Genomic DNA, 27,599 nt, shown 5'->3' with positions numbered 1-27,599 from the left:
GATGTTTGTTTTCATAGTTGATCTTTTAATAACAGTGACTCACTGTGTGTTTGACACAGATCAAAGAGCAAAGGAAATCAGTTTTAAACAGGTGGCCTTCTATGAGCTTCATATGTTTGCCAACTTTGTGTAAAGCTTTACATCACATAAAGACTCCAAAATTATTTGACTCATTAAGTTCTATTATAAAACCTACAATAAAATACAGCAGCACAGGCCTACACTGTTTAGCTTAGAACAGTAGGAGGGAGTAAAATACAGTAGAACTATAACTGTATTCAGAAAACATTGACCTGTTTCAGATTTTTTGCAAAAAGGTAAATGTTACATGTGCACTTTTATTCTGTGAAAAACGTATAAACCATTACAAAAAAAAAGCACATGCTCCTAAACCGCATATATCTTCAGCCTTCATATGATTCCCTGGTCAGTTTGACCCACAAGGGGTTCTCTATTTATGTTGAAATTCCATTCCTACGGTGCAACGTAACTTGATTTTCGCTACTCATATGCTGTTCATCAGTACATACAGTATGTCACCTACGCTAACACAGTGGTAACAACAGCATAATCCAGGACAGGTGTGGGCAAACCTTTTAACTCGTTTTTGTGAACTACGATATATGACGTAAATTTCATGCAAAAAGGCTAAAATGTTTTAAGCCTTTTCTACCCCATCTATTGAAGAAATGTTGGTATTGCTGGAAAAAGTATAATGATAATATAAATTAATAATATGATTTGGACAAGTTTGCCAAATGGGCCATATCCAGCCCCGAGGCCGCAGTTTGCCCATGTCTGATCAAGGACATAAAATCATCAGAAGAGTCTGACTTAAGGTTGGGAGCCATAATATAGGCCAAAACGTCCCCAAAAAAACAACAGTACTTATATTCAAGTGAAAGTTAGCCCCAGTTTATTCACATCCACATGAAGCACTGTTACAGTGATGTTACTGACGTGAACATCTGCGAAGTGAATTAATAAAAAAAAACTCTTAGCTTTTTCAACAACTATGCAGCTCTTCCTCTGCACAAACTTGGAGATAAATAGCCACTCCTCAGACATACGTAGGCCACCTCCAGGTACTTGTAGGTGCCCTGACATGGGTCTCCAAACACTGAGTTTGAGGCTCGGATAGTGCAGCTGTTCTTTCCATCACAACTGTGAATGGACAGTAACAACAGTTAATACTTAAGGTTGTCTTTTTATGATCATTTTCTGTGAATCTGTCAGTTAAAACAGGTTTCTATTTAACATATAAACAATATTTGTATATTTGTACCTCTCAGAAACTTTGTCTGTGGGTCTAGAACAGTAGATGTTTTTCACGTTATTGTAATTCCAATTGTAAATACAGGTAGTCTGATCACGGCGTCCATAGTCGGCTCCAATCACACGTATGACATCTCCCACACCTATCAAAAAGAGGTGGACATAAAACCTGTATTTAATCTTTAAATTGTAATTCTGCTGCTGCCCTGATGTCATGAATGGTCTGCCTCTTACCACAGGACAAATCTGCAGTAGAAAGCTCGCATATAACAAGATGATCTGTCAATGTAAATGAAATTTCTTTAGATAATTTACAATGAAAACACAGCTTTAGTTTTCACTACCAGTCACCAGTGTGACTAACTTGCTAGGATGCAGGTGTATTTGGTCTCCAGACAGGTGTATGTTCTATGGCACCTATTAGATGTACGGAATTTTCCTATGCTCATCTCACACACCTTTTTGCCATCGCAGCTGTAGAAAGGAAGGGGAAAAAATGAATGAACCAGACGCTTGCATCAAATATCTGACTTTAACTAGAAATTATATTATTTTAATGAACTGAAACTACTGCTTCACCTAATTACACCTTACAGTTAGCAGGAGTAATGGAGTAAAGAGTAATGGAGAAATGGTGTAATGCAGTAATGGAGGAAAGAAGGTTCTGTGCAGTACCTCTTCCTCATAAAGTTTCTTGTTCCAGTTCCTGAGCAATCATTAGTTCCATACTGTGCTGTCTGCACATTGATGACACCAGAATCTACAAACACACAGATGAGACATTTAGAGGAGAAACTGTAGTGTTCCTTAAAATAAAAGTGCATTTAAAGCAGAGTTTATGAATTTATATCAAAATCCAGCATCATCTCCATTTAACCAAAATGCCACACTGTTAACTCAGTATAATTTAAAACAGTGTCAGTCCAAAACTTTGAGTTTTCGACTGATAAACTCGTCTCAGTCAAATTAGGACAATAGCAGTTGGGAGCAGTAGTCGAGGTAGACAGCAACACTGAAAGGAAGTTCTTTTTCTCTACCGTTGCTAAAATGCTTGCTCGGTGTGCAATTTTATCCTGCTTTGTATTGTTCTGTATTGTTCTGGTCTGTATTGTTTATTTAAAATCCGTCTAGACATTGACTGTATAGATCTGTATAGTCTTCCCCTGTGAAATGTTTTAGGAGAATAATTTAAGTTTAATCTCATTCCTTTTTTAAAAGGGCTGTACAAATAAAAATGACTTGACTAAAGTTCAGTCAAACAGTGTTCAGTTTTTGTGTGTGTACAATCATACCGCAGGTGATGCGGTGGACAGAACTGCCACCTCCACAGGTTTTAACAGTCCTCATTGAATCTGTGAAAAATACAATGTAATTTTCCAGGACATACAGCAAATGTTATAAATGAATGAAAACATTCTCAATAGACGTTCATGGACTTGTACCTGCTAAGCAGAGCAAACATGTTGTTGCCAGCACTGCAAGAGAAACAACAAATTGATTTACTTTATTAAAACTCTGATTGGAGCATACAGAGTTGTCAGTTGTTTACTTACAGAGAGAAGTGCTGAGTCTGAGGTGCAGCATACTGTAGATCTAGAAGAGTCTGTTCTCCAGTCTGTCTTAAACATCAGTCTGCTGGGATAGTCCATCAGACTTGTATTTATTGAGGAGTTGATGTTCAAGGAAGGCTCTTTCCAGTATTTCCTGTTTCCAACATACAATCATTTAAAGCCCAAGAAAAACAAACTCTGTAACTATGTTTATAAAATTGACAAAACATATGCAATTGTTCCTTTTATCTATCTTTTAATCCATTGGAATGACGTTTTGGTAAGTGTGATGCCTGTATCAAACTCTTTTGTGTGTCTTACAGACTCCTTTAGCCAAGTTTCCAATTTTTTAAATAAAATGAATCTATCCATTTTTTTATAAGTTGGCTAAAACATGTTTTATGGAACTATTTTTACATTTTGGTTGTGAAAAAAAATAATAAAAGGTCAAAATGCAAATAAGTTGCATTTTTTCTGTGGCGCTTTGGCCCAGAGGCAATGTCTCTGTCATTGGTGTGAAACCCCAGGGTTCACCTCCTGGGCAAGTTCAAATCCAGGTTAGGGCGGTTGGTACCTTCCAGTGAACTCCCCACCTGCAGGAAGGTTTAGGGGAGTTGGTACGGTGCAACATGATTTGGGTGGCGACTGCTGTGCCACCCAAATCACATTGCACTGCGTGACCTGGTAATGTATAACCAGATGAAAATGGATTTGTTTTGCTTTTAGTTTGTAGGAACAAGACAGAATACATGTGTGTAAACAAGAGTGTGGTGAGGTGAAGAATAAAACTACGAAGTAGACAGTATGAAAAAGAGGTGAAGAAAAGGCTGTGGGCAGGGTGGAATGGCTGGCGACGAGAGATTTGTGATAGAAGAATAGCAGCAAAGTTGAAAGGTCATGTTTATGACACTGTGATGTATGGTTTACAGACAGTGGCTCTGTCCCATAGAATTCTGAACTGGAAATGGCAGAGATGGAGATGCTGAGATTTTGACTGGGAGTGAGGATGAAGAGGAGTAAAACTGAGTCGATCAGAGGGACAGTTAGGGTGGAGCAGTTTGGAGATAAAGTTGAACAGGTGAGGTTAAGATGGTTTGGATGTGTGTTGAGGAAAGATAGTGAATATACTGGACAAAGGATGCCAGGAAAGAGATGAAGGCCTTGGGAGATTAATTAATGTTGTGAAGAGGACACGGAGATTTGAACCGGAACCGGACTTTTCTTTCCATATTCCTGGTAGAGGTGTGTGCTGTTCCTGAACATTTACTGGCATGACAGTCAAACAGCATTTGCCGGTCAAACAGGTTTTTTTTTCTTTTTTTGGACTGACTTGCTCATTAGTTCGTTAGTTCTCAAGGTACTTGATTGTTCCAAAGCCGTAATTAAAGGTCGGGAAACTACAGCTGGTGTCTTATTAAAAAAGTAAACTGAGCCAGAAGAAATGTTATAGAAGGAAGTGAAACATGAAATAAGGGTCAATCATGAAAGCTGAAAATAGATCAGTGACACAACCAGTTAATTAGTGAAATGTAAAATTTCCAGTCAGACTGGGTTCCTGATAATCACTTATGGTAAATGTTTGGCTTATATGGGTGCAGTTTATACCTGTTGTACGTTTGTTTGCACCACTCCATGATATTTATTATCATTGCCACAGAATAATTTAATTAATTTGTCTTTTTCATTTTGTTTCAGACTTTTTGACACTCCCTAGCGAATGTCTCCAACTCGCTTTTCTTCTTCTCCTCTTCGGACTCTCACTGTGGTCTTAAATATTCTCTTTTCTTCCTACTCATAGACTAGTAGCAATGCAACCCTAAAAATTCTGCTTTAAGCTTCTTTTTCATGTAATTGTATTGACTTGGGTTTTTGGAGGATAATCATTTTTGTATGTATGAATGCTGTTCCTGTACTGTGATTCGCAGACATTGACATTTGAGCCTGTAGTGCCTCACAGTGGAGAAAAGTAAATATCCTTGAAGTGAAGTAAAAATTAACAAGGAACAAAAAGCAAAAATAGAATATAAAAGTGGGTGGATTCATCTCATGGTCTTCCAGTTTGGGCAGTTTTATTCAAAATTTCTTTTTAGAATTGTTTCCTGCTTATGTAGAGAGGAGTTTGACAAGTGGACCTTCATGAATGTTTAATTGCTAATTATTATTACAAATTAGTTCCCTGTTCTTGGACCTATAATGTTGTTGTTGAGCTGTTTAGACATAACGAAATGTAATGTAAGGTAAAGGTTTGATGTGCAACATTTTGTTAAAGTCTCAGTAACAAACACATGCCTTATCAGTAACAAACACATGCCTTATTTCTGTCTTGTTGGATAAAAGTACAAATGGAACATTTTTTTCAATGCTTGTTTATTATGTGTTTACAGGCTCAGGTATGTTTACTGGCTCACCAGTGATATCACACCAGGATCTGTCAAAGAAAAAAAAAATTTTTCAGCTCTTTCCTCCACAACAGTTTGTTAGTTTACCAAAAAGTTTGAGCCTGGTTTCTACTTACATTCACACACATAAGCCATCTCCAGGTACTTGTAGGTACCAACACACGGGTCTCCGAGCAGGGGTGTTGTTGGCATGACAGTACAGCTGTTTTTCCCATTACATCTGTTGATACAGAGCAACAACACATTGTTCAAACCCTTCCCATCTGCAGAGGTGTTTACGTTGGAAATCACCACACACTACAAACATATACCCATATGATCCGCTTCTTCTTTCACAACTTGTTAAATAAATATTCAATTTCACTATTGCAGCAACTGAGCTTTGTCCATTTATTATATACAGTCAAGAGACTTATTTTGTCAGTCCCTTTTTATTAAAACATGTCACATTTACCTCTCATAAATTATTGAGAATGTATTGGAGCTGGAGCAGTCGACATCATTTGTTTGAGTGGTGGGCCGGCCGAAAGAGCAGGTATTGTGGTCATGACGTCCATAGTCGGCTCCATACACAAGTATTACTTGTCCTTCATCTGACAGGTCAAAAGGAGGAGAAGAAAAAAAAACAAAAGAAAACTCACTAACTTTGGCTTTGCTTTTCATTACAACATAGATTTAGCATTATTTCACATGTTGTCTTACCGCAAGACAAATGAACCAGAGATCCATAACAAATCACGACATGTCCTGCCAGAGAGAATAAGAAATCACATCAGATGTCTCTTCATAATAATAGATTATTTACAGCTTTGCACTGAACAACAAACTGTATGTAGGTGTTGCACTGACTTGCGTCGAAACATGTATAGTTGGTCTCCAGGTATTTGAATATTCCAACACAGGGATCAGAAGTACGGACCACATTTGTGTTAAATTCACACTCCTTCTTGCCGTTGCACCTATTTGGACGACAGATACAGTAGTTGAAACGGAATACTGCAAATTAACACTAAAATGTTGTTCTGAACGAGGTTTCATCCTAATAATAATAATAATAATAATAATAATAATAATAATAATAATAATAATAATAATAATAATAATAATATGAACTTTATTGATCCAACAGAATTGCGAAAAATGGCTGATTAATGGTGGCCCCTTGAATCTTGAGTATTAGGAAACCATACCTTTTCTTAATGATGTCCACAGTCCCCATTTGAGAGCAGTCTGTAACTGTCAGTTGATTATTAGGTCGGCCTTCACTGCAGGTCTCCCTGTCTTTACGTCCATACAGTGCTGACTGTACTCCGATCACACCACTCTCTGTGAAAATACCAGGAATACATGTTCAAAAAGACAAGATAATCATAATCACCTTTACTGGACAAATATGAAAGAACTTGGAGAAACAAATATGAATTTCACTGTTTTTATCTGGAAAGAGAACATGTTTTACAAAGGTATTTATTACTACAGCTAAAGAAAGTCATTCACCTGATCATTAATATTTACACTAACTTTTCACACATTAATTATTATTGTAATTACAATTAATTATTGTGATGCCTTGTCTTAAAAAGACTTGGGTGGTTTATGTTGAATGTGGCCCATGGGCAAGAGTTGCCCACAAGCCATGAGTTTAGAACTGCTGCTATAAGGATTAAAAACATTAATTAAATCACAATAATAAATAAATATAATCATAGATAATAATTTTACACACACTGAAAGAGCTCTCTCTCCTAATTCTGTGTTTTATTTGTTGTCCCTGTTTGATACCAGTCACTGTGTTTGTACTAAACTTCAGCTTAGCATCAAACAGGAAGTCCAGTCTTACCACAGGTCAGGTGTTGGACATTGTCGCCCGTGTCACAGGTGATGATACTCTTTGTGGAAGCTGATATAATAAGAAATGTGAATTTTTATTAAGGTGCACAGTGAAAAACTATGCAAATACCACTTTCCATTCTATCAAATATTTACCTGCAGTCCAGATCATACATGTAGTTAGCACTAGAAAGGAAACATTTATTTAGTAATTTGAAATAATATAATGCATTATAATAAAATTAAATAAAAAAATTAAATTAAATAAATTAAAAAGAAAAATATAACCCAAGATATGAAAGAAAATTTAGATAAAAGCAAATGTAACTAAGGAAGAGATGGTTGACATTAAATTTAATACATTGTAAAATTGACAAATGTCAAATGTTATACAAACAATTATTGTGGAAATAAAAGAAATACAGATATATTGTCTTTACTGCGTTCTTTCTCAAAACAGCTCTTTACAACATCAACTATCAGTGCTTGCTCTATATTTGACTCATCTGTTGTGTGCTAACTCACCCAGAGTGGTACCCAGGCTGAAGTGGACCATGGTCTCAGAAGAGTCTGTCGAGTAATGTAGGCTGGGACACCCGCGCCTCTATTTATTGTGTTCCAAAGTACAGGAGGTGGTACTTTCACAGACGCTCTCCTATTAACACTGTCATTTGATTGGCCCAGGCAAAACAATAAAGTTCAACTGATACTGCAGTTGACACTGTCATTGTATTGGTTTATATATTGGGATATGTTTATGTATTATGATATGTGAATACTAAATACAGACTAAATACAGTTTTCATATTGTCCCCGTTTGAGGTACTTGGTCAATTGATTTTAGTTTTTATTTAGAAAAACGTAAAACCAATGTAAGAGCTGGTTTGAACACAGAAAACATACTACACCAATCACATATACACACATCGCCATAGCACGACAATTAGTCATGTAAGATGTTAGAACTTAATTAACGAGTCGTTACCGTGACAAATAATGTCTTAAAACTACATGCTTACCAAAAACACAAACCTCCAGCCTTTTCAGAGAGTGACTAAACTCTCACTTCTCTCCGTCCAACTGTGTCACAAACGAAAATCCGTGACTACAGCGGAACCTTTTCAAAAACCAGTCCATGGAAATTACATTATTTACATTTAGTCTCCAATTTATTTTCGGCCTGAAACTGGTTAAAGGAGGTTACAACTCATATTTGTTCATGTATTTATTTATTTATTTTTATTTGTTTGTTTGATATTATTGTTTTACTATTTCTATTTTAAGTCTTGAGACAGTTTTAGAGAAGTTCATGTTTTCAGTGATACTTCCTTAGCATCTTTTGTAAAGGTTGTTTATCATTTGGTCTTGGTCTCTTATCTTTGTCCAGTCCACCCTGAAAACCATATCCATAATTGAGCATCAGTTAAAAAATTGCCATGCTAACATTCCTCCATTCGGAACATAATCTTATCTCAGTTAAGAGTGATCGCGTGACAGACTAAAGGTGCGTCAGTGCTCCGATTCACTAAACACAGGAACAAGCAAAAAGCAGGAACTCGAGAAAACAACCAACCACAAGCTCAAGCACATGCAATGAACACCCAAGAGCAACACCTAGGATACGACAATCAGTGAACAAAAGCAAAAGAACACGACAAAGACTGAGTAAGAGAGTGGAGAGTGGAGACCAGGTGAGATGAGTGAGACTAATGATAAGGGAATCACAGACAACAGGTGAGAGTGATGACAGTGATTACCCAGAAGAGACAGAGAGACCTGACAGTAGCCCCTTCTTAAGGGATGACACTGGACTTCCCAAATTGTGTGTGATACAGCTGGGACAGCCTGAAAGAGCAAAAATAGAGGCAGCAGACAGAAGCACGGAAAGAAGATGGCAGAAGAAGTATTGGGAACAGACAAGAAATGGAGTAGGAACAAAACAGGCAGACGTGCAGAATTATGGAAACACTTGGGAACCAACCTTGCCTAGACACAGAAACTAAAAAGAAGCAAAAGTAGACCTGAGCGGGAACAAGAGAAACTGAAAGCCAGGTCTGGATTTTTAAAAAAGGAAACAAAATCTAGGTGTACATCAGGGAACAGTTCTAAGCCTCGTCTTGTATGCAGTAGTGGACAGGTTCACAGACAGTCAGACTGTAGGAAAAAACAAAGGAGCTTGTGCTTTGATAGACATTGAGGGAGATAAAGATGTAGAATACAGGACGTGGCAGTTACACAAAGATTTCTGTTCCTTTGAGCAACACAGTAACTGATCTGCTTTTGGTGTTGGGCTTCATCTTTATTAATGCCTGTAGTAGGAAATGATAGTAGTGAAACTAGCCCATGGACTATTCATGTTGATTTAGCTACTCTTCTAGATTTTGTTTTTGTACATTTCAGCCAGTAGCAAGAATAAGAACTTTGGGCATACAGTTTCATTTCTTTGTGCTACTTTGTTTTTTATCTCCTTGCTTTTCTCTCTCCATTACCACTTCAGCAGTCTGACCCAATGTGTCGTGGGAATTTATTGCAATAACAAACAAGCAACAATGCAGTGCCAAACCTTTTTTGAACGCCCCTCCCTATAGCACCCACCCCTCAAGAAATAAAAATAATATGACACTGAATGTAGCAAATGTGATAAAGCAGCTGCTAGATTAATTACAGATTCAGGGAATTCAGGTATAAAGAAAACAGATTCCACCATAATTTCCTCAGCGCAATATTATATTCCACAAACACTCTTTTTATTTTTTCAAAACAAAAACCAAGAATAAGAACAATGCAGCTTAAACCCATATTATGTGAACAAATGACAAAGGACCATTCATACACATGTCTGTTGGTTGTAAAAAGTTAAAGGTGGGAGTTTGGTAAGTAATTGCTTTGTGGTTAAGAAAAGATGAAATATTTTTGTCTTCACCACAAAGTTGAATCAACACTTTGGATAAAGTTATTTATTGGTTTTGAAAGAAATATGGACAATCAAAGACAATATTCTGTGCTGACTATTTTGTGTGTTCCTAATGAAAATATGTCTAGGTTTAAGAAATGAGAATATATGTTTTATTTGTGTCAACGGCATTAGCAACATTAGCATTTCCTTGCGTGAGAAACAAAATAATTAGTTTTTTTAAGATTTTATTTAGTTTATATTTTATTTTCATTTTATAGTAAACACACACACTGAACGTTTAGTCTATGCAATAAGTCACATTTATTTTTAATCTTTAACATCAAAGAACTTTTATACAGCAGAGTGAATTTTATATTCATTGTCAGTGAAGAAACGTAATTTACATGAAAAGACTTCTTCAAATTTCCTTTCAAAAATTGTAAAAGATTAACAACATTAAGAAATGCTGATTGAGAGAAGTAGACAGGAAGGCATTACTGTTTATCAAAACAACTTAACATTAGCTTATTTTTCATCCATATAAATGTCAGGAAATCCTGTTGAAAAACTGACACGAGTTTCGCCTGACCTAGCTTCGTGTTTGAAAGTAGAGAAGTTTGCGGAGGAAATTGAAGGAGCCGGGCATTTGCTTGAAGCACCCCAATGCAGCGTTTTGGGAGACCTCATGATTAACCTAAAAAGAAAACAAACAGATATAGCTCAGTATGATTTTATTGTGACAGATGCAGATTTTTTAGCAATATGAAAAGCTCACCATCATTAACATAGTGACCAAGTCATCAGTATCAGCATTTTCTTCAAGAACACGGTCCAGAGTCTCAACATACCAAGATCCTGACTTGGGGTCTCTCCATGAAACAAATCCTATAAAAGTAATGCACAATACAGAAATCAAATCAACATTAGGACACACAGTCCAATAAATCTCCATTACCATTCTCTAATGATTATACCTCTAACTTTCTGCAGTTATTGTGGCCTTTATCCAACACAGAAAATGTGAATAAAAGATAGAAAACACACCAGGAAATGTTGAATACGACACCAGAATGTCACTTGGCGTGGGGAGAGTGACTTTGGCATCAGGCTCATCGGACATGCTCAGCGAGTCGCTGCTGGATGACATTGGAATGGCGTCTGTCTGGTCATCTATTCCACCTTTGGAAGACAGTTCCTCATCTGGGGACATCTCAAAACCTATGTCTTTTTCACCTCAAACAAAAAAAAACATTCTTATATATAAAAATATATATATACACACATTATTTATATATATATACTGTATATACACACTAAATATATATATATACTGTGTATATATATATATATATACACATATATATATATATATATATATATATAATACATTTATAACATATATATTTATATACACAGTACGTTCATTTTTAGCTACCTCCTCCACATGCTTGGATAAAGAAAAGCTTGGGTTTCCCCTGTAGAGATGGGCAGTGCTGGCCATTGAGGTAGTTTGTAATGTGCTGAACTGGGACATAGAGGCCGTCCACACCATAAACAGCACCGGGAAAGCGGCTGTGGCTGACCTGTAAAATAAACATAGAGCAGGTGCTACATTTATCAAAATAAAAACTTGCTGATTGTGTGAAAATATTCTAGGTGGATTATTTGGGGGGAAATGAACTGAATATAATATTAATTTAATGGAAAACACCAGTCTAAATCTCACCTCTGTTCCATGAGAGAGAATTATAACCACGCAGCAGTCATACTGTGAATGGTCTTCCTTAGACAGAGCACCCAGGGCGTGCTTGATTTGCTGCAAGGTGAAAAGTCCTGTTACTGTAGCTCCATAAACACAGACTCATTCAGCTATGAAGGCAGAATAAACAATCTTTACTCTTTGTTTCAGGTTCGTCTTCACTTCCACATAGAAGTTGAGTGATTTAAATCGTCGCTCCAGCTTGTCGCAGTCTACGTTGGAGCCTGTTCGTTTGCTCAGTCCACTCTCAGAGTCAAACAACACATTGTTTATGATCAGGCAGTACCCACATGGGCTGGCGTCCATTTTATAGCTCTGACATGGAGGTATACCAAATGAGGAACCATGTGTTAAAGAGGTTCTAAGGCCTTTAAGGTTTATTATTCTGCATATTTAATATAAATCTGTATAAATATGAAAAAAAACTATTTACCTGAATACTGTCACGCCGTGGTCTGCCTAGTGGTCTAGGTCTTATGCTGTCTCTTTCAGGTGCTGTGACATGAATACCGATTTTGTTAAACTTAACAAATTGTCTATAGTATTTGGGAACAATTAAATGACAAAGGTGCTGCACTTTAAAGTTTACTTCACATAAAAGGACCATCCACATAACCCAATATACAAATCAAACAGAAGTTAAAACTGTTACTATTCCACATCGCTACATTGTGGATTATAACTGTACTGTATAACTTACATGGACTAGGACTGGTACTAGGTCTCTGTATTGGATAAATAGGAACATCCTTTCTTTGCCTTTCTATATCCATGGGGTTGGCTGTTAGAGAAACAAACAGCATGTTATCATCTATGGATAAGGCACGTTTTCTTCACAAAAATTAGTAAAAAGCCTGATGATGTATAACACTTACAAACTGGGAGAGGTCGAACGGTAGGACGTACAACTTGTGTTGGTGTTGCAGGCTGCAGATGAATGGCTGGAGCTCCGTTCTGTAGTAGATTGGCTAGATCGTGCTGACCCACTTCGTGAAGGCACTCCAGAAATAATGGGAAGGCTCGACTCCCACGGGTCTCCAGGTCTCTGACCAGTTCTCTGGCCTGATCACGTTTCGTTCCAGCTTGCTGAAGAAAAAGAAAAAATTAATAGCTCGAGAGCAGCAACTGCGCAATTATATAAGATAGTAATTGAATTATTTAAATCACACTGACATTATTTCAAGTTAACTTGAATGATGGGAACGTTTGGGCAAACAAACAAAATAACAAAAAAGATAAATAACTTGGGTCAGAAGGAAAAACAAATAAACATTATATACATATAGATATTAATCAGATTTTTCAAAACAATTAAAACTTTGTGATCAGTCAGAACTTTTACAAAAGCCCTGACCTTTCGATTTACCTCGTAATGTCAAAACAATTAAAACTTTGTGATCAGTAAATAAACAGAAAATAAAATTCTGATTTTAGTCTTAGTGTTTTAAAAACAAGTTCCAAAGTTTTCCAAAAAAAAAATCGGCTTTTTAAAGAATTCTAACCATACTATTTTTTTAAATAAAATCAGTGGTGGTTTCAGTCGCAGTTTGACTGACTGATGTTTGAACATGTTTCAGTTGTTCACAACCGTGAACCCGGATGTGACCCACATAGCTGCGCTACCTTAATCTCATCGATCATGTCGGAGGTGAAAACCCCTTTTTCTATCAGAAGGTCAAAGACATCTGCTGGGTCCATGTCTTTGACTAGATTGATCCTGTTGCGCTGAAGAACCTTCTTGTGTCGTTCCTCCATTCTCCATCCGATAACACTGACACGAATGACAAAGACAATTTGTCAGAGAACGACAACTCTGTCGAATTACGCGTGTGTTCTGTATTCTGTATCTTAAAACACACATTAATTTATTTCGAAGCCCGTATAGCTGTGAGTTCCCTAATGAATGAACGTAGGTCCTTTTTTCCTTACGTTTTCTTCATTCGCATTGTCTTGCACTCTCCATTTCCTTGTTTACATCACTGCCTGGTGTGATTGGCTAACAGGGACTCCAGAGGGGTAGGTACGTTTGATTTTTTGCTCACAACTGAGCGGCAGCGATACGACGATAGAGCCACTGAATAAACTCGTGCGAAGCGGTGAATAAAACGGCAAAACAAACTAACTAAATAAAACAGATAATTTATACAACCTCCCTTTAAACGATTATTTGCCTACGCATTTCCATCTCTAGCGTCCTACCTAGCTATTTTGCTATGACACTAGCTGTCGCAGCAGGTTGCCAGTCTGGTCTACTGGAGACACCGAGAGATGCTGCCAAACACACCCAGCTTTCGTCACCTAAGCGCTAATAGGGAGACGCCGAAAAGAGGAGAGGAGCAGCCAAGCCTTCAGCAAAGATGTGGCGTAGCAGCGGCTGACAGCGTATACTGCAGGTGACTGTGGATGTGCTTTTAAAACGGGAAACAAAGCAAGTAAACCGAAGTGAAAAGAGATGGAGGCACTGTTATGTTACAGAAAGGTGTCAGTACTGTGTTGATGGATATGTCTGTTGCTGTCTCTGTCAGCTGACGTGCATTATCTAGTCTGTCTGTCACCCAGTTGACATGCTAGAATCTCATCATCTTTCTGTCTGTCTCCATGCGTTTTGCATCTGTTCGACAATAAAAACATTTAAGTTCTAGGACAGATTTTAAAGAGACGGTGTAGTTGTTGCACACCATTACCAGTCATTTAATGTTGATATCTCTATTTTCTGTGTTTAAGGTGACTGTGATGGCAGGGTCCAAGATGTCTCTGCTGCTGCTTTTGATGCTGGTCATCTCGGTGATGCTGACAGAAGCAATCCAGGCTGGACCAGAGTTGGACCCCTACAAAATCCTGGGAGTGACCAAGAGTGCGAGTCAGGCTGAAATCAAGAAGGTCTACAAGCGACTTGCAAAAGAATGGTGAAATCTTTTTTTATCTTTAGCTGTTTTCGAGGTTTGTTGTGTGCTAATCTTTATTTTTTTCTTGCAAATAATGTGGGAAAAGCTGACATTTTCTAGTACAGTAGAAGTAAACAGACTCGCACATCCCAGTGTTCCTAAATGAATTTTTGTGATCCTTTTTTTTAACAGTCAGGCATGTTGTTTTTATTTTTGGTGTGCTTGAAATCACCTTGATGCTGAAAGATAAAACCACTGCTGAGAGGACGTTTCCCAGATGCCTCTCTGTAGTGTCTCTATTCCCTTCTATATTCCTGCTTCTCATAGTTTTAACCAGGTCCATAGCTCTTGATTTTATGGCTGGAAAAAGGCCTGAAACCATTACAGAGTCTCCCCAATGTTTACCTTAAGATGGGGGTTTCAGATCCCCAGCTCATTGTCCACTCCTGGCCTATGAACCCGTCTCATCTTGCCCACCGCTATATGTCAATAATAATGTAATTTTCTCCTAAAGGAATATTTAAAAATACATTTTCAGGTATTTTATTTGTTTATTTATTGAAATGCTTTAGCTAGTCTTTTGACAATGGGGAAAAGTTCTACTTGCCAATAATGACAAAACAACTTATTGAGCAGTTCAAAGGTTCTACAGCCCCTTTAAACCCTGTAAAAACCTCAGACTGTGAAACAAACAAAAAAAACTTGTGGTTAAAGACCTGTGTATTCAAATGTATTCATATGAGATTTTGCAGTTTTTATCTTATTGAGTCACATTTTCCTCAGGCATCCTGACAAAAATAAAAACCCAGGGGCAGAAGACATGTTCATCAAGATCACTAAATCCTATGAGGTTAGTAAGAACCAGTCAAAGTGATTCAGGCTTTTAAAAGCCACCTACGGTATATACATCATGCATGACTGTATTACTTTGTGTCATGCCAACATTTGTTCCATCTATCATTTAGATCCTTTCCAGTGAAGACAAACGAGCAAATTATGACCTCTATGGGCAGACGGATGACACTCAGCCGTATAGCAGCAGTCGATACAGCGCTCGCCAAGACAACTTTCACTTCGACGAGTCTTTCTTCAACTTTCCCTTTAACAACAAGAATCAGAGGGACTTTGCCGACGGCAAATATACGCTGCACTTTAACCAGTATGTGAACGATGTGGTGCCTGACAGCTACAGGAGACCCTACCTGATAAAGATCACGTCTGACTGGTGCTTCAGCTGCATCCACATAGAACCTGTCTGGAAGGAGGTGGTGCAAGAGATGGAGATACTCGGTGGGAACATCTAACAAAATGCTCATCTACTGCATGATACACACAGAGCTTTAAATATGAAGATGAAGTTTCTTTGTGGGTTCATCACACTTTGCAGGTGTTGGTGTCGGTGTTGTAGATGTTGGCTATGAGAGAAGATTAGCCAATCACTTGGGTGCTCATCGAACTCCATCCATCCTTGGCGTCATCAATGGCAAAGTGACATTTTTCCACTTTGCAGTCGCAAGAGAGCATCTGAAGCAGTTTGTAGAAGATCTTCTCCCTCAGAGGCTGGTGGAGCGGGTAAATATCTGCTGCATTCTGCACTGACTGACAGAATCAGATTATTGATCCAGTGGTATAATATTTATACAATGTAAATGTTTTTGATTGAATAACAGTGCACATTTTATAAAGAGAAATGTAAATTTATTTAATTTTATGGATTTTTAAAACATGTTTGTATGGAATATATGTTGAGGTACTTTGACTGCATGTAGCTGTTTTGTATAAGATGATTTGATGATTACTTATATGGTTACTTATTTAGTCAGATAGAATGACAAATATAGATGTCATTCTATTTTTAGAGGAAATCCCTTCCTCTAAAATAGAATGACATCTATATTTTTAATTAATTTTTTTATTTTAATTGTTCATTTAATTGCTTCAGCTACGTATTTAGCATTGTTCTAAAGTAACGTGTCCAATATATTCCAATACCTCAAACCCATACATGTCCACAGTATGGCTACAATATATGTTTTTTATTTCAATGTGCAGGTCACTGACAAGAACGACCAGCAGTTCCTGAACAGATGGCACGAGCTCAACAAGCCTCATGTGCTTCTGTTTGACCAAGTGTCTGTGGTTCCTCTTCTCTACAAAGTAGGTTCTTGTCCTGTGACCTTCTTTTCATGTGAAATGCAGCCCACTGCATTACTCTAACAATTACAACGGCCTTAAGCATTTTCTGCCTCTCCGCAGCTGACAGCCTTTGCCTATAAGGACTACCTGCAGTTTGGGTATGTGGACCAGGGTCTCTCAGAGACCGTTAACCTGCAGAAACAGTTCAACATCAACACTTACGCTCCAACCATGCTGGTCTTTAAAGAGAACACGGAAAAACCTGCTGATATAATACAGGTTAAAGAAATCAAAGTTTCCTTTGCTCTGAGTCAATGCCATTGTTTTGTCAGTTCTTTACATGTTTGTCTGTTTCAGGCCAAGGGAATGAAAAAGCAAATTATTGATGAGTTCATGTCGAACAACAAGTTCCTTCTTGCACCACGTTTGGTCAACCAGAAGCTCTTCGACGAGCTGTGTCCAGTCAAACAGTTCCACAGAAGGAGAAAGTAAAAGGATAAAAACATTTAATTCAGTATAAGTAAAAATCCAAATGACACCTAACTTTATCACTTTACCTGTGCTCAGATTTTGCGTCCTGCTGATTACACGTGACGAAGAGGTCTTTTCATCAGGGAACCAGGCGTTCCTGTCGTTTGCTTCCTCAAATACAAAAGAAGTTGTCAGGTTTGCGTACGTGTACCCGCGGCTGCAGCAACCACTGTGCGACATCCTCATACAAAACAAGGACAGCACACAATCGGCGCCACAGGTACAGTGTGCTGACACCTGTTCAACAATAACATAAAAGACGTTTTATGTTTAGCTCCATGTGGTGTGTGGTTCTGTGCAGGTGGTGATCCTGGAGAGACGGAACTCTGCAGGAAAGGCCTTGTTTAAGCCGGTGACCATGTGGAATGGCAGTGAGGAAGACAGGCAGCTCCTAAGGGAGGAGCTGCAACGGCTTCAGAAGGACCCATCCATCCTCATCCATGATGCCATGCTGCCAGAACTCAACAATGAGTTTGCCTCTGTAGGTTCTCTTATGCAGTGAAAGCACCTGCTGTAAACATGAAGTCTAAACCCAGTCACTTTACTGAATGTGAACTCTCCTTAGATGTTTGTAATCCGATGGATCTACGCATCATACGATTACCTCACAGAGGTCATTGATGACATCCTTCATAACAACTGGTAGGTTGTACTTATAACTGCTCCCAGTGTTATTGTTATACTTTAGGTTTTTCTTTTGTTGTTGTTGGGTTTTTTTTACTTGTATTACATTAATTTTCAGCATATAGGGAAGCGTTTTTGGGCTCTGGAATAATGGACTAAAATGTAAAATGTAAAAAATGTATTATTTATTTCTTTAAACTATTGAGGTTGTAGCTTTCTCCATTCAACATAGTTTTTCATAAAATTGCACATAAAATTTACTTTAATTGAGCAAAACAAAAGGCTAGTTTTTTTTAACCAAATTCTCTCATAAGCCTCGTGTGTTCCGTCTGTATGTAGGTGAAAATGTACATCGCTCCCTGTCCTTATGTTCCAATACCTAGCTCATGTTCACCATTGTTGAGGGAAACATCCACTAGGGAGCAGTGCGGAGTTTATAGTTCATTTAAGGGCTGACATAAGTTTCTCAAATAAGGATAACCATGATGACAGTAATGGAGTTTGTCACAACACTTTCAAAAAAGGTCCAAAAACATTCATTACGCAGTGTAAAACAAACCAGGCTCAAGAGTCAAACAATTCTACTTACACATCAGTGGTTAATACTCACTAGTTTCATACGAAAAGTCCTTGGCCTTACGTTTTGAACAGAAACCTCTGCAAATGCATCCACATTGACCTTTAAAGTCTGCATAATATGCAACATAATACTCTGCAGTTAGCTGACGGTGTCTTATAGACACTATTGTTTATTTGTTTACCCAGAAGACATTTTTTTTGCGAAATGTACCAGATGTAGCCTGAGAAACCAATGACATGAACATCATCACTTAAAATAAATGATATGGTAGTTGTTGGAAAATGTGCACGTTTGAATGAGGCATTTTATTAACAGCACTGTTAATAACTTAAAATGTTATAATTTTCATTTTTGAAGACTTACTATAGATGAAAATGTTGTTTTCTCTTTTGTTTAGGCGTGAGATGATGCCTCTTCTGTCCCTCATCTTCTCAGCCTTGTTCATCTTGTTTGGAACTGTGGTCGTTCAGGCATTCAGGTTTCAGGAATTTAATGCTTCGTCAAAAGATCTTTTAATAAAGAAAACGACCTTTTTAAGAGAGATATTCATTAAATAAATCTTGTCAGAAATATTTCGGAAATGAAAAAAAGTAAACAACACATTTTGATCTCTCTGTCAGTGACTCCAGTGAAGATAAGCAGACAAAACCAAAGGCAAAAGCAGAAAACGGATCACCGGACTCCAGTGCTTCGAGGCAGGAAAACGTTAACATTTTTCATCTTTTTCTGCTGCAGATATATAATAAGGTGTGTGTTTGAGCTCTTTACACTATTTCCTCTATACTTCAGTCGGCCTCCCAAGAAGAATTTTGTGGAGGTGACAGAGTTGACGGACATCACTTACCTGAGTAACCTGGTGAAGCTGAGGCCTGGACACATGAACATCGTGCTTGTTCTCACTGATGCCTCCAAGAACGTCCTCTTGAGCAAATTTGCCAAAGAGGTTTACTCTTTCACGGGGTGAACATGACATTCGTTCCTCAGACAAAATAATGTGTGTGTACGTTTTCGTAGTAGTAGTAGTGTAAATATTCCTAGTAGTAAATACGTTCCCTCTCTCCTAGGAGTCTGACACTGCATTTCTCCTTCCTGAACATGGACAAGCACAGCCAGTGGATGAACACGCTCATGGAATACGCCCACGATGCCTTGCAGACCGATGCGGACGAGGATGACTTTGGAAACCCCAGGGTGGACTACACAGGGTACGTGTTGGCACTTAATGGCCACAAAAAGTACCTGTGTCTGTTCAAACCTGTCTACACTGGAGACGACCTCGAAGGTAAGTCATCTGAGGACGAAGGAGCAACCTCAGGAGGCAGATCAAGGTCCAGGTCTAGGTCCAGGTCTCGTGGCAGCCACCCTCCACGCAAATCCAGCAAGTCTCGTAGCATATCCACACTGCAGGTCCACCACAAACTGGACCGTCTGGGTTTGTGGATGGAGCGGCTCATGGAGGGCACTCTGCCTCGTTACTACATCCCAGCCTGGCCTGGACTGGATAAAATCACATCCTGTAAGTAGATGCTGGTGAATGTGGAGGACTTGTTTTTTTTTGTTTTTTTTTTAGTCTGCTGCCACAAAATATGATCTCCTAAGTTCTGGATCTGCCTTTTTTTTTGCAGTTAAGGAAATGTTGGCATAAGACTGTAGGTTTGGATAACAAATACAAACTTCATCTCCTACTAACTCCTACTTACTCAAAAGTGATTGCATGCTGTTGATGGTCTTATTTACCCCGCGCTGCAGCTTCAGCCTAAGGAACAGAAAAACAAAACCACTATGGACACAGGCTCTGTCATAAAGACCATCAGTCACATTCATTTACAGTGAAGGAAGCAGGGCGTAACACACATGAAAACTGTGAACAGAGATGCATGTCTCTGACGTGACTCTTCACTTTTTAAATATATATATATATATATTTATATATATGATGTTCGAATATAAATTCATATATAATATCGATTTAAATTATTAAATCAGATGAGCTATCAATTATGATTAATCATGATCATAATTAATCATGATTAATGAAGGCACATTGTCATTCCTATATATGACAAAAAAAATGTTTGGTCTTTTGGTCGACACTTGTTTTTATTTGTGGCGTAATCAAAATGTTTTGATCATTATTAAAATGCGAATTTATATCTCAAATCGCACAGTCGCAAAAAATGATTCAGAGTTGGTGGATTTTAGTCATCACTGTGCGTCTTAATGGTGGCATGCAGAACGGGTCCGTTTTTGTCATTATGACAGCCTAGTGTCTGTGTGTGTGTGTGTGTGTGTGTGTGTGTGTGTATGCACGCACGCTTTTTATCGGGATCACATGGGGTTTTGTTCATGTTCTTCCTGATCACTGAGGTTCAGGCGAACATGTTATATAAAAGCTGTTGACATGTTTTATAATACAGTACAGGTATGAATCATTTAGTATTTGTGGTCTGTTTAACCTCAGTTAGCAAGTAGCTGTATGTAGCAAACAGAAAAAACATGTTTTCAATGTTTTTCCAAATGTGATAACATGACATTGTGTTATCTTCATTTAATTATATATGGTCAAAACAGTGTGTAGTGGTTTGGTTTATTATGTCCACATTTCTGAAGGGTGGAGGAATCAAAGGTCAAGCCAGGTCCATGATATGACTGTGAGATTAGTGATTAGACCAGATTAGACTTTGTACATTTTTTATTGATATGGCACACAGTCAAATACCAGTAGGAAAATAGGATGAAACAAAATCAACATTTACATGTGGACTGGGGCACCTGAAAAGGGGCAGGGGTTCTAGGGCACCCCAGTAAAACTATAATACTGACATAAAAGAATATGACACTAAGTTAAAGAGGAATGAGAGTCAAAAGTACCATTGAAATACATAGTATAGTATGTAGTATGTAAAATAGCATCATAAGTTTTTGCCAGCTTCCAGGCTGGCCGTGGGGAGGTCTGTTAGAAACTTTTTTCTTGGGCCCCAGATTCTCTAGCGGCACTAGGATGTATTTTATGGATATCATTATATGAGCAGCTGCAGTTTGATGACTGTTACTGTATGTGTATGAAGTCATGACTTCACATATTTAAGTACAAACTCTATTTCATTTAAACAGGTGCAATTTTCATTTGGTTAGTGGGTTATTGATTTATTTCACTTTAATGTTGTTATGTCTGACTGCCGTGGGTTCACTGAGAGAAGGTGTCCACGCCTCTGCTGGGGCCTGCACTAATTGCATTTTTTCCTGCTAAAAGTTTAAGTTTAATGTAATTATTGTAACGTTTTGAAGTATTATGTAAATATATTACATGCTTATTATGTTAAAAATAATAATTTATTAAGAGCTATTAGACCCTGGAAGTTTGTCTTATTTTCCAAGCCTATATCCAGATGTTCAATATTTATCTTTTAAAATATGAGATGACATTATGGGGTCTCTCTCATCTGCTCATTTAGGACAAGACACATCAGCTCCATGTTTCTCTGTTGCCATGGTAACTTTGAGTGACTCCATTAGCAGCTCATACCAAAATAAGCAGAGAGCCCAACAGCCCTGGTTAATCTTTACTGTTTACTCTAACAGAGAGAAAATAATACTCTTTGTTATTCATACAGAACTGACTGAATTTTAACATCACCAGTTATGGGCCATTTTAAAGTTACAGTGATAATTCCTGGTTCTTTACAGTGGTGGAGATTTGAAAAGCGGCAGAGAAAAGAAGCACAGATGTATTTAAACATTTACATTTAATAAATTACATTTAAATCCCCTTTTCCTGGGACCACACAGGTTTAATCACCCATAGTTCTAGGTTCTGGCATCACCCTTTTGTCATTAGTACATTTTAAACAGTCTGCTGTGAAAGCTTCCAGAAACAGGTGATTAAATGTAACTTTAATCCTGTTTGTTTGCCTATCCTTGTTTGCCTTGCAGAAATGTTCTTTTGTGAAATGATTAAATAAAATATAAGAATTTGATATGTCGCTAAGCAGAGGGGCTGTTTCTGTTATTAATGGGGGTTTTTTATTTTTGTTTTTTTTGGTCCGTTTTCCTGTCAGTTTGAAAAAAAGTGCATTATGATGTAATAAGTGAGTTTTTTTAAATAGCGAACTGTTTAATGCTAAGGGATTAATATAATGTGATGAAGAAAAAATAATCCAAAAGAACCCCATCTTACCCTCAATTATTATACTACCTGCACTAGTCTCCATTTCCTATAATTTATTATAATACATATATAAAAACATTTCAACAAACTCCTGTGAACGGTTTCAACTTAAACAAACGAATGTTGTTTGTAAATTATATTTAACTTTATTTGTCCAATCTAAAATGGACTCTGGACTCGCTTGATTAGTTACGTTATTAAATGTGTTTGTTACTGTAGGCTCGTCTATGTACCACTAGAGGGAGACAATTAATCCACTTTGTTCTTCCAATGTGATATTCTTCACTCTATCTGTACATCTCTTCCGTTACGTTAATAGTGGATTTCGGGAATGAACCGAGTCTGGACACTTTTTGTGGCTTGATTTGATAAATACCGTATATGACGTTTTGAATGTGTTCTTCTTTGCATTTATTTCTTACCATGCAGCACACGTCGCTTTATGCAAACGAGTTACAGTTAAGCTTCCCTCTGCGCATGCTCTGACTCTGCTGTTCGTCTTCTTATCTGTAAATGGATTGTTCAAAACATTGTGTAGTGGTTTGGTTTATTATGTCATATCTGAAGGGTGGATAGCAGAGAAAAAAGAGCTTGTTATTCCAGATTACAGAATCTGAAGAACAACACGTGACTAATTTTATTTGCAGGGGAAGTTAATTTCCAACTCTTGATTCAAAAGGGCTTTAATCCCACGAAGATAAACTAGACAGTGGTGGTGAATACTGTGGTAAAGATCCTTCTCACTGGCTGTGAATGTTACAAAGATGAGTGGGTGAGACAGAAGGAAAATGTCAGTAGCAGTTTAATTTGATCAAGGATGCTAATACTGTGTCAGTGCAGCAATTTACATCAATGTACATAAGGTTAATATATTCTGGCCATCCTGCCTTTGTTAGACTGTACAAAGTATGATCTTTACCTGCTTTTAAAAAGTGATTTGTTTCATTTCAATTGAACAAAATGCAGCAGAGATCCAGAACCTAATGAACCAAATGTTGTCACCTCAGTTGTGTCTCTGTTTGAGAAACAATTAATTTTAAACCACAAATAAATATAAAATAATTAAAATACATATATGTATGGAAGGTGAAAAGAACATGACACTACTATTACAGCACTAATTTAACCCCAAAATACACAGTCTATTGGACCTGAATTAAAAAAAAAGACATTTTTGTGGGCCCTGCCCCAGTGGTTGGACATCCATTCAACTTGTAAGCTTGGGCACAATGCAACTTTATTTCCATGAAATACTGTAATTGGGAGAACTTTTAGGTCCTCCTGCACAGAAACAGTTCTTGATGTTGACCTGGCACTGCTGATGCAGTTCGCCTTCATAACCACCACACACACACACACACACACACACACACACACACACACCGACTCACCAATTACTGGATTGAGGATAAAAAGCAAGGACAGCAGGTTTCTATTGTTGGCTTCCCTCCTCTCGGTGCAGCAGACTGGAAACCGTGCTCTCTATTATCTAAACTGGACAGCGATGAAAAGCAACTCTGGGTGATTTTCCACAGATAATTAGAAAAATATGCTCATTATGAACCAGCGTTCCCTCCAGTCAACCGTTGAAACCTGGACAGCATGGACTTTATCACTTCATTTATTCCAGCACATTTCTGATTAGCGGCTGAATGGCTTATTGTTTTGTGACTGGCATAAAAGGCATAATGGCATAAAGAATCAAGATGTTCCTGTTGGAAACTATTCAAACTCACAACCAATGCATGGACTAATTAATCAGCCAAACATCAAGTTTCAGCCACACGTTTTCAACTTTGGATGTGGTGTAACAGAGATTAGGACTGAGCTTGGACCTGTGTCTTTGGTACATGGAGTTCCTGCTGCTTGCTCTGGATTTGAAGAATCAAATCAATAAATAAATATACTAAGGCAGATATTATGAAGTATATACAGTACTCATGTGTCAGTTTTTCCAAGGGGCCACAAGGAAAATGGGAATGCTTTTGTGTCACAATATGACAAACTATTGTGTTGTATACGACAAACCCAGCCCTCTGCTGCATGGTGCAGTACATGCGTGTAATCTGTACATACATCAATGTGCACAGTGAAACACCATATCCTTCCTCCTCTCCTAGCTGCTCCCTCTAGAGTTGGCCTCAGTGGATTACCTCCTTTCATCTCATGCAATCCCTCTCCTCCTAGACTTCTTGAATACTCTTCTTCACGCCATCCTTCACTGCTTCCATGAATCTTCCACGCAGCCTTCCTTTTGTATCTTTCTACTGCCTGAGATCTTGTCTCCAACATCTTATCATTTATGTGTTTGTAGTTTAATCATTATCTCTCCTCAGCAGCTGTGTGGCTTCTACTCTCTAACCTTATCTCCGAACTGATGCTCCTTAGTCGGCTCTCTGATCTGCCAAATTCTTATACTTTTTGGTGACTCCTGATAGAAATTGGAGCAGTTTCAGTTCTAAATACTACTCAGTAAAAGAGGTGTGGTTAGAATTAAAAGAGGCTGCTACAAATTCACAATATGTGAAGAGTGTCTTTCAAAGAAAAAGAAAATCAGGTCAGGATTGCAGGGAGTACTGTCATAATGCTTTCTGTACTTTCTGTCTCTTGTATTTAAGTATACATATTTGCAGCAAAATAGACTGATACATCTGAAATGTGGATGTGCCTCTGTAGTGTTTAGATTGTTATTATTTGACTGTATTGTTGTATTATAGCATTAGGATAATAGATTATCTATTGTTCTATTTAATTTGCTGCCTGTTTTGAACCATATTAAAACAAAATTTCCTTTATAATAAGTATTCCCAAAGTAGGAGTGCGCGAGAGAAAAATGTGATGGCGGTTGGAATGTTTTTTAAGTTGAATTTTTCACAGAATAATGTCGTGTAAATAAACATTCCCTTTAAAACCAAAAGCTGAGATGTTGATTAGTAAAAACATACAGGCTCTTCATAGAAAAAATTATAGACTTGTTTTAACATATATGAATAAAATATTTGATCATTAGTAACCCATCATGTACCTGATGTATGGCTCACATAAGACACACTGTGTCTACACTGTTGATGTGAGCAGGCTGCACCTCTTCTAACAGATGTTCCTCTGTGGGCATCCAATGCAGGATCATTGACCATTAATGATTTAAAGACTTCATGATTTCAAATGCACAGGACCCTCCTACAGACCGCAGAGTTATTATATAAATGTAGAGTCACTGCAGATGGATTAAAGAATACCCTAAAAATGTACAAAGTAGAATTAAATTATTTATATATTTAGATACAGTATGATGTTTTTTATTTTATTTTGTAAAATTGCATTGGAGCTACATTATGATGTGATATACTGTATTTCTGGTTATGTTAGCTATTGTCCAGTGTTACTAGAAAATTGCTCAGAATGCAATATATACATTGTAAAGAGACAATCTCCCTATGGTTTGTCTGGTAACCAGTATGGAGCTCTCGGTGGCAACTCTAGCTGCTCCAATTCTGTATTTGCTATTCTAGAGTTTCTGCTCATAAATCATTTACGGTGTATGGTTCAGTGCCCGCAGAATGAATCGAGTTGATGCATTGAATTCTGGTTTGGACTCTTATTCAGAGCTGAACAGCAGCGGTCACAAAATGAGTGGATTAATATCGTGTTTTTTTTTTTTTGCTTTAATAATCAAACCTGTCACAGAATAATGGCAGTAGACGACTTATTCTTCACTTTTCACACATGCAGTATAAAGCACAGTTGGATGGCTAGTGCTGTGTAACGAACTATAAGCATTCACATAAAGTATAAGGAGTCTCAAAAGCTATTGAATAATCTCCTTAATATTCATATATACAGTATATATTGGTGGATAACAGATGATTGGTAATTCTGACCTAAACAGACTCCAGAAATTTCCCTCTTGTATCATAATATGATTGATAAAAAAATGATAAAAATGAAATGAAAGCACAAGTCTTACATTTATGTAAAGGAAAGTGAAATTACTTGTCATTGTGACACAGCATACAACCAAATGTGACCTCAGTACCTCACCTCAGCCCCGCACCTCAGTAGTAACTTGGCAGCTGGTGGACTTGAACCTGAAACCTTGTAGACCCAACTCCGCTTTTCTAACCACCAAACCACCACTGCCCCAAACTTTCCCAAAGTGTTATTATGCTGTGATAAATAGGTAACAACAGCCGTAATTATCAATCAAGCTGAAAAACACATACATAAATAATATATGTTTCCAGTGTGCAAATAGCAGCTGAGGGTCGCCTTATCTCCTCACTACAGGGTGTAACAGAGAGAAGCTGTGTGCTGGAATACTGTAGTACACCCTGAGGTAATGTTATTGCAACAGCTCTGATGTTGAAACACATATGCTGCAGAGGCGCTAACCTAAATCCTGATCCTTTCTAAGTGGGTTGACGTCGAGCATAATTAACCTGATTGTTACATTTCAACCAGGAGCTAGTGTTTAAACACATCAAATTGGATTATGCAGGTATTGCAGTGCAGGTGCCAGCTTGTCATTTAATGTTAATGTGTTTAAACTTGTATGGACATGTCTGATACTTGGAGGCGAAAATTATAATTAAAATTATAATTAAAATGATATGTAAAATATTTCTCTTTGTCTTTTAAGGCTCAAGAGAACAAGACAGACCCTGTTTTTCTATATATATATTTTTGTTTCAGTGTCAGACCACAGATGTAAAAGATGAAAGTGCATTTGCAATATTAAATTAATAAACAAGACTAAATATAGCTAAAACAAATAATAAATAAATAGAACTAAACTAAAACTGTAATGAAGTAGCAAAGAACAGCTGGGATTCATTTTTATTTTATTGTATTTCCCATAAATGAAAATAAGCCTTTCCAAAAAACTACTACTAAATGATGCATGCACGACCTGTTGTGTAGTTCCATGCTCCTGCGGTGGTGGCGCAATTGAGCTAAATAAGCGTGC

General features: G+C 37.6%; 3 protein-coding genes across 5 annotated transcripts; 1 reads left to right on the top strand and 2 right to left on the bottom strand.

Annotated features, from left to right (window-relative positions):
* Positions 1-150: 150 nt before the first annotated feature.
* LOC103385033 (rhamnose-binding lectin-like) lies at positions 151-8,092 on the bottom strand. The gene is made up of 17 exons (XM_025059125.1): positions 7,580-8,092; positions 7,211-7,240; positions 7,065-7,124; positions 6,415-6,550; positions 6,074-6,183; positions 5,927-5,971; positions 5,679-5,817; positions 5,341-5,444; positions 5,225-5,253; positions 2,829-2,868; positions 2,718-2,750; positions 2,568-2,627; positions 1,951-2,035; positions 1,640-1,749; positions 1,510-1,554; positions 1,286-1,418; positions 151-1,164 (listed from the first exon to the last, which is right to left on the bottom strand). Exons 1-17 carry the CDS (start codon positions 7,608-7,610, stop codon positions 1,014-1,016), a joined length of 1,341 nt encoding a protein of 446 aa, XP_024914893.1. The 5' UTR covers positions 7,611-8,092; the 3' UTR covers positions 151-1,013.
* Positions 8,093-10,247: 2,155 nt separating this feature from the next.
* casp9 (caspase 9, apoptosis-related cysteine peptidase) lies at positions 10,248-13,765 on the bottom strand. Of its 2 annotated transcripts, none has more exons than XM_008318763.3 (11): positions 13,639-13,765; positions 13,333-13,480; positions 12,585-12,795; positions 12,410-12,490; positions 12,143-12,204; positions 11,848-12,024; positions 11,677-11,766; positions 11,386-11,533; positions 10,995-11,183; positions 10,726-10,835; positions 10,248-10,644 (listed from the first exon to the last, which is right to left on the bottom strand). In XM_008318763.3, exons 1-11 carry the CDS (start codon positions 13,653-13,655, stop codon positions 10,540-10,542), a joined length of 1,338 nt encoding a protein of 445 aa, XP_008316985.1. In that variant the 5' UTR covers positions 13,656-13,765; the 3' UTR covers positions 10,248-10,539. The 2 variants fall into 2 exon arrangements, with proteins under 2 accessions (XP_008316985.1, XP_024915460.1); XM_025059692.1 differs by having other exon boundaries at positions 13,569-13,698.
* A 206-nt stretch (positions 13,766-13,971) lies between these two features.
* Positions 13,972-25,006, top strand: LOC103385018 (dnaJ homolog subfamily C member 16). Of its 2 annotated transcripts, XM_008318764.3 has the most exons (16): positions 13,972-14,102; positions 14,434-14,615; positions 15,378-15,444; positions 15,560-15,884; positions 15,982-16,166; positions 16,647-16,751; positions 16,851-17,009; positions 17,088-17,218; positions 17,298-17,481; positions 17,563-17,742; positions 17,827-17,903; positions 18,863-18,943; positions 19,086-19,160; positions 19,255-19,425; positions 19,530-19,981; positions 20,091-25,006. In XM_008318764.3, the coding sequence occupies exons 2-16, from the start codon at positions 14,443-14,445 to the stop codon at positions 20,108-20,110; spliced, it is 2,385 nt and encodes a 794-aa protein (XP_008316986.2). In that variant the 5' UTR covers positions 13,972-14,102; positions 14,434-14,442; the 3' UTR covers positions 20,111-25,006. The 2 variants fall into 2 exon arrangements, with proteins under 2 accessions (XP_008316986.2, XP_024915459.1); XM_025059691.1 differs by lacking the exon at positions 20,091-25,006 and having other exon boundaries at positions 19,255-19,459; positions 19,530-19,662.
* Positions 25,007-27,599: the final 2,593 nt, after the last annotated feature.

The sequence above is a fragment of the Cynoglossus semilaevis genome, chromosome 10, assembly GCF_000523025.1.
Source record: "Cynoglossus semilaevis isolate Cse_v1.0 chromosome 10, Cse_v1.0, whole genome shotgun sequence".
In the NCBI taxonomy this organism is placed as follows: domain Eukaryota; kingdom Metazoa; phylum Chordata; class Actinopteri; order Pleuronectiformes; family Cynoglossidae; genus Cynoglossus; species Cynoglossus semilaevis.
Note: the sequence above shows the minus strand (reverse complement) of the source record. Positions and strands in the feature narration are given on the sequence as shown.